General features: G+C 29.0%; 1 protein-coding gene across 1 annotated transcript; it reads left to right on the forward strand.

The window, feature by feature from the left end:
- Positions 1-285: 285 nt before the first annotated feature.
- LOC126909312 (uncharacterized) lies at positions 286-2,426 on the forward strand. The gene is made up of 3 exons (XM_050691728.1): positions 286-302; positions 416-492; positions 1,541-2,426. The coding sequence occupies exons 2-3, from the start codon at positions 445-447 to the stop codon at positions 2,285-2,287; spliced, it is 795 nt and encodes a 264-aa protein (XP_050547685.1). The 5' UTR covers positions 286-302; positions 416-444; the 3' UTR covers positions 2,288-2,426.
- The last annotated feature ends 4,932 nt before the right edge of the window (positions 2,427-7,358 follow it).

Raw genomic sequence — 7,358 nt, forward strand, 5'->3', positions numbered from 1 at the left:
TCAGTTTTTTTAGCATACTTTAAAACATTTTATCATGTCGAAATTACTGTGGTTGGTTTATTAGAACTTATAGAAAACCTAAATGGAACAAATATTTGAAATTTAGAATCGTTTTTGTATTCTAAACATTTTTTGGACGAAAATTTTTTTAAATGTAATATTCAATTATACTTATTAACATTCCAGGATAAATAAATTTATTTTATTTTTTATAATCATTGTTATTTATATTTTTAAGACATTCGAAGAAAAACACATTATTTTAAATTACAATGGAAAAGATATCATTTTCAAATACAACGGTAAGTGTAGGGAATGTTAATCCTTATGTCATCTGTTGAAACATATTAATGTCTCATCATGACAAAAAAGAAATGCCATGTAACAAAACTGAAAAATATTTTTATTATAGTAGAAGAAATTAATCAAAAACTAGATTCATTTATGTGGGAAATAAACAAGCGAAGTATAATCGAAATAATTAAAATTCAAGTGAGTTTATAAATATGTCTACGTGTGTACTTAATTAATAATTTTAATCTTGCCCAATTAAACTTTATTTAAAGTAAATACAGGACTCATTACGGAACAGGCAAAAAATTACAAAAATAATGTTAATAAAAAAATAAAATTAATAAAAAAAAATGCTAACTGTAAAAATGTAAAAATTATTATTTGTTTAATGTAAAAATTTTGTTTCTTTATTCCGTTCTTTTTAGAGTATTGGTGGCTGAAATCAAATTTGTACATTTTTCATTATATTTTTTTATTATTATTTCAAAAAATTTTTTATGCATAATGGCATTAAAGCGCATAATAATGGTAAATATTACTATCAATGAAAGTCAATGTGGGCGTTCTATTTTTATTGAATATACATTCGTTTGCTGTATAATATTTTAGTTACAAGCATATAGCAAAATTTATTTAAAGACATCAATTGATCATTTTTTTGTATTGAGAAAATATAAAAATGTTGTCACATTTTAACAATATGCTTTAAAATAAAAACATCCCAACGAATTTTCTTTTGTACAATTTTACGCGAGCGCAGTATGATATTGGTAAATAATTCTATATGATTTTAATTTATATTGAAGTTCACTATAGTTAAGTGTCCCAAAAGCACTGAGCTTTATGATTTATTATACAAGTTAAATTAAAGTTATAATTGATAGATATTACAATTTGATTTTTATTTATAATATGTCAACTGCTACAGACTGACTATTCGTGTATCTACATTTGTATTTGATGACCACATTAGTCATTTATTCAGCACTAAAGTTTCTCTGATTTCACTAGCAGTAGAGGGGTATGGGGTAAACAAAATTGATGACATTGTTATTTATATAAAAACTCATAAAAAGATATATTTTAGTTTTTATATAAAAACTAATAAAAAAATATATTTTAGTTTTTAACATAAATTAAAAGTTTGCAGCCTTAAATGTTTTAAGATATATCCTAAAAAATATGCTATTAAAATGGGAAGGAAATTAAGTATGATTTTATAAAAAATTTAATTTTTTTTTAACAGACCAGTAAACTAGATAATAATATATCTTTAATAAATGATACGGTCTATGCTAAATATACCAGAATACAACTAAGCAATCTTGAGAATTTGTCTTTATGGAGATATGTCAAAGAAGAACTTGTTCAATCGTATTTTCCTACACTGCCCAATACAGCAATAAACGATTTCATTCTTAATTCAACAATGCACAGGATAGATATTAAATTCACTCTTAAAAAAGCAATAAAAATCATGTGTGATCGAATTTTTAAGTTTGCGATTTTGCTAATGGTATATGCCTATGAGGCACTGAGAATTGATTATTGTAAAACACTATATTGGGACCAATTCATAAATAATTTTAAAAAATTGGGTGATGCACTATATCTTTTGGATGGAGACGAAAAATTACGAATAGGATTAGATAAAATTAATGAAGGACTTAATAATGATATTAAATATGCATTTAATGGATGTGCTACAATGTGTGTTTTTCAAAAATTAGTAAATAATTATGCAGAGTATTTCTTTACGCCCCAAGAAATTGAAAATTTAAAAAAAAACTTTAGATGTAATAATATTAAGAATGACCACATTCTATCACAAAATGGATTAGATAAAATATTTAAAGGATTTTCGAAACCTCACGGAGACAATGAGACATACAAATTTAAACTGATATGTGAGAAGGAATTAGAGGAAAAATTTCAGCATATTTTTATGTTAATTGACGCAGAATTCGAAAGAATTAACATAATAGATTTGTAATATTTGATAACTTTTTTAGTATGGTAGATATTTATTTTCCAAAAATATTTATAGTAATTCAATTACGATCGTAATCAATAATTTATTCAACCATTTTAAAATTAATAAAAGACAAAAAAAATAATAATAATAAATGTTTAGATATGAAATAATTTATACATATGATACTTATAAAGTATATTGTCGATATTTGTCATTATAAAATGTATTTTTGCTAAAGATCGTGTGATTTCTTATTATATGATTTTATCATAACCACTAAAATAATTAAAAAATAAAACTTCTATTTATACATGTTTTCTTTTGGTTTCTTTTATATGCGACTTTCTTCTTTTACTTCACATTAATCCCAACTACTTGAAATTGTCTTTTGGATACATATTTTTTTTAATCGATTAACCATGGGTATTTTTTATTTTTCTCTGATATTTTAAATATCAAAATAAAAATATTTTAAAATAAAGATATTTTATAAAAGTGTCAACTTTAGTTTTTCAAATGAAAGTATACATAAATAATTTGTTTCTCTTTTTGTTTGTTTTGTACGAGACAGGTAGACCGTAAGACGGATACTTGTGCACCGTACTAGAATGCCGTTTTACTTTAAGCGATTTTAAATCACTATTATTAAAGCGAGAGAAGGGTCACCTGTGTGGATGACGAATAACCGCACATCCAATATATAATGAGAATAGGCAATCAAATAACAAATAACCACATATATTAAAGGGTCAATGAGTTTTTTTAATCTTAAATTTAGGGTATAGCGGGGGGCCCTTGAATACTTATTAAAATGTACACATAGACTATTGATTTACTGTGGTGGGCAAGGGGTAAGTAAAGCAAATACGTTAGAGATCAGCTGCCACACAATAGAATATAATTAACAGTGTTTGGGACAACTGGTACTTTTTCTACAACCCGCATTATTGTGAGCTACGCCGGAACTGTTGTTGTTGGCATTACTTCAGGTTAGCTCACGACGTCTCTATAATTCACACTACTACGTTGTGAATCAGTGTGAAGTTAATCAAGAGCTAATTTACAATGTGGTGTGCACTCTCCTCGTTATATTGGGAGAGTTGGTAAAAAAACTCCAAATAGTTGTACCTCGCACCGGAAGTGCGTGTGTAGAGTACTGTCAGTTTCTTCTCTCGCATTATGTCGGTAATAGCTAAGTTAAGTTAATATCTTAGACTATATGGGTAACAGTCGTAGTCGATGATAGTAAAAAGTCATCTGACTTTTGGGACACTCTTATTATGGCACGATTTCTGTGAATCCCAAAAGCTTTTATATGTGCAGCTGCCCTTCTGAAGTAATACTTGTGTCACTGTATCAGTGTTTTACGCATAGTCAATAGTACATTTAGCTTCGCATCGAAGCTAAATGCGATAAAAAGAAGTATATGATTTTGCGTTATAACAAATTATAATTTCATTAGAAAGTTGAAAAGATATTAAATCTACCATGGTGACTCAATTTGTATATTGAACACTTTATTTGATATAATTAATTTTAAGTCATCAATTAAATATTGAGGAATTTTAAAGGATTTTAATTTATTTAATTTGCTTGCCTATTACTAATAATTATAAAAACTCAAAAAGTAATAATACAATACTGGTTATCGACCATATACAATTTTATTTAAATTATTCTCCATTTAGTAGTACAATATTAATTATAGGTTCCTGTATTGATAACATTGATAAAACATCGCGCGCTTATAAAGAAGTCATGATTATATTCAGTGGTGTAATTATTTATAGTAATTTGATAAAATCAATTAATATTTATTTATGAATGTGTTAAAGCTTTCATTGATTGTCATATGATTTGAAGTCCTTGAGAATGTATCCATGTTTGTAGTTGAGTGCTGACGTTCGGACTCAATTCATAGTTCTTCTTCGGAGCAATAGTCACTGTTCGGTGGCTGCAACTATACAAGTTTATTTTAAATAAGCTAGATTTATTTTTACTATAGTTTTTAAAAATTAACTAAATTTGAATCTATTTTTTATGAAAAATAAATTATTATATACTTAAAAAATCATCCTTTCTATACAAGTTATAAATTTCTTAAAACCACATTTTTGTGACTTTTGAGATTTAGTTATAAGTTATAGATTACATAGTGCTTGTTAGATCTGTGGATAGATGATTCAATCCCACAAGAATTATTTCGAATATTAATAGACACAATAATATTATGATTATTATGAAGTGGACTGCATAATAACGGTAAATAAATAAGTAAGTTAAATGGTATGTCCGTGCGCTATATATCATACATTACGTTACTGTTATTATTCATCAGAAAATCATCGGCCGCTCTTTTTTGTTGCTATTTAATACCAAAAGCGGCAGAACATTGAGGTCGTAGCACAGTATGGAGTCGGTATAGTTGGGACTAGTATAGATGATATCTGACAGTTTAAAATCAATATCATAAGAAACGTTTACATGCAAATCTAGAGATAGTGTTTAATTTTAAAAAATTTGTGGATTATTCCAAAAGCTACATAATCTCCTATTTTTGGTCTACTTCCACTGGCATTTGAATAAAGAAAATAGGTTGGGTTAAAAGATTTCTATTTATACAAATTTTGAAGTTATCAAAAACTAAGAAAATTTTCTTAACTTTGGCTAAGCAAAATAATCTAAATAAGTATAAATTTATATTTAATGTAAGTTAGATTAATGAAAATTTTTTATTTATTAGTGGACTCATTATTATGGCAAACCCTTATTTTAAAACAAACAAAAAAATAGCATGTTTTTTAACGATGGTAGCTAATTGCATAAAAAAGACAGTTCATCGGGAAAATTTTTTATTTACTTTTTAGTACGTATCATATGTTTTAATATGACATATGTTTATAGGACGCAGTATTTCCGGAACATTTACAAACGTTAAGTTGAAAAAGTTGATTTTTTTTAAAAAAGTTTATTTCGAATCCCATAAAGGGGTAAAAAGTCAGTATATCAAAAATATTATAACAAATAAATGGGAATTACTTAAGGTTTGACACGGCACCATCCGTCGCGCTAGGCTGACGCTCACTCGTGTCTCTCTCGATATCAGTCGTCCAGCTATTAAGATGACAATCGGTTGTAATCGGTCGTCTCCCCGCCCTTGACACCGTGATAAGGCCGCCGCCGAATATGGATTAAGGATATTGCGTTCTGTGCCGTTTTCGACGTACACCGTAACTGATTAGTTTTCTTTTTTTTTTTTGGTAGTGTACCTCTCCTACGATTTAAATTAGTGTTCAGGTGCGACTTGGAAAAAGTCATATTTCTTACCTGTGCCTTTACATAACTGTGTTAATATTTTTCTCAATATAAAACAAAAACAACCGATTGGGACAAGCGTATTTTCCTCATATATATATATATATCTATATAGTGATAGTGCGTGCTACTGGATACGTAACACGACATATACTTTAACTGGTCGATCTTATTGGTTCTGGTTACTGTTGTCATCTATTTCTTTGTTTTTCTGTTGTGCCTGGCCTTTCGATTCGCAATAAAGATATATAGATATATATATTAAATACTTGTCATGAGTATAAACTTATATTGTATAATTAATTCAGTTTTATTTCTAATTGTATAAGATTTTAGTTTTAACTTGGAACGGAGAAGTGTCCCTTTCAAATTTTATTGTTCATATAGTTATTTGAACGAATTTCACTGGTGACAGCAGTGAAATTTTACCTGGGTTATTCACAGTTACGTGCTAGCGGGATTAGATTTAGCCTGGTTTCTGGGAAATTTTTTTTTTTTATAAAAATAAAGTTGGAGCAGTTTATCTAATATAATCCGCCGTAAGTGTTGTCGTTGAAAAGTGTTAGTTACAGTTTGTTATAAAGACCTTATTGATATCGACAAAAAGTGAATTTCCGGCCGATAGTTACAGTCTTTTGGTAGATAAAAATAGTACATTTTCGTCTGACCTTGACAAAGCGGCCGATTCCCAGGTAACCGTTATTATTATTGTTCACTCGCTGCCATATCATATACGACGGCCCCGTACCATCTTATCGCGGTAATTTATAACAACAATAGCAATAATAATAAAACTTGTTTTTTACTGCAGTAGCAAATTTGACCGTACATGGAAATATCTCCGCTAAATATATTTGATTATTAAGGTTTGTAAATGAACATAATATTCACGGTCAATATGTCGGGGAAATCATTAGCACAAATGAATTGCGCTTTCAGACAACTACCATGGTACGCGACGAAACCCAACACGCTGATTCGGCTAGAGGAAAACCTACGTAGCGAAGGGAGGAATCCAGCTACCGAAATTTTACCATCCCGTGTGCCGCTCGATAGCGAAATTCCGGTACGCGAACCCGAAGTGGGGGTTTTCGACAACTCCACGGACAGGGTCAGCGAAGAAGGCTCGACGCGAACAATCAGTGGCCCGTCGTAGCGCCTTTACCGGAGGAACATCCGGTGAACCTCAAGCTACGCACATCACACGACGAATCTGATGGCGGACGACCGGGGGAAGTTACGCGCGCAAGCGGACAACTAGGCGCGCCGTACGTTGAAAATGTAAACGCTGCCCGCTCGATTACCATTTAAAAAAACAAAGTTCACACCCTTACCAGGCATAAGGGATGAACTTAAAAAGTATTACACAGTTAATAATTCAAGAATAATGTGTAACTAAAGATAGTAATAAAAAAAAATGTTTAAATTATTATTATTCTGTAAGTAATTGAGTGAGTTATGATAAAAAAAATCACCCTGTATATATACAGGGTGGCCCACCACTCACTGACAACTTAAATAACTTTTGATCCAGTTAATATTTTTAGCTGATTTTTTTTTTAAATAATAGTTATACGTTAGGTCTATAGCTATATCTCAATAATTAATTTTTTTACATTTTATTAAAAATATTAATTATTTTTAAATTTTAAATAAAATGTAAAAAAAAAATCTAAGATAGCTATTTTGTAGAGTAGAATTTAAGAAAAATTTTAGTAAAAAAATATCTTATTAATATTCAATAGTAAATATTCTGTAGCGTTTTGAAGTTTGT

This window comes from Daktulosphaira vitifoliae, unplaced genomic scaffold (genome assembly GCF_025091365.1).
Source record: "Daktulosphaira vitifoliae isolate Bord-2020 unplaced genomic scaffold, ASM2509136v1 Scaffold_256, whole genome shotgun sequence".
In the NCBI taxonomy this organism is placed as follows: domain Eukaryota; kingdom Metazoa; phylum Arthropoda; class Insecta; order Hemiptera; family Phylloxeridae; genus Daktulosphaira; species Daktulosphaira vitifoliae.

Excerpts from the sequence above, each read along its gene's own strand:
- LOC126909312 (XM_050691728.1), top strand. The coding sequence starts at position 445 with ATGTGGGAAATAAACAAGCGAAGTATAATCGAAATAATTAAAATTCAA. Across the intron at positions 493-1,540 it reads TCGAAATAATTAAAATTCAA|ACCAGTAAACTAGATAATAA; the intron begins GTGAGTTTATAA and ends TTTTTTTAACAG.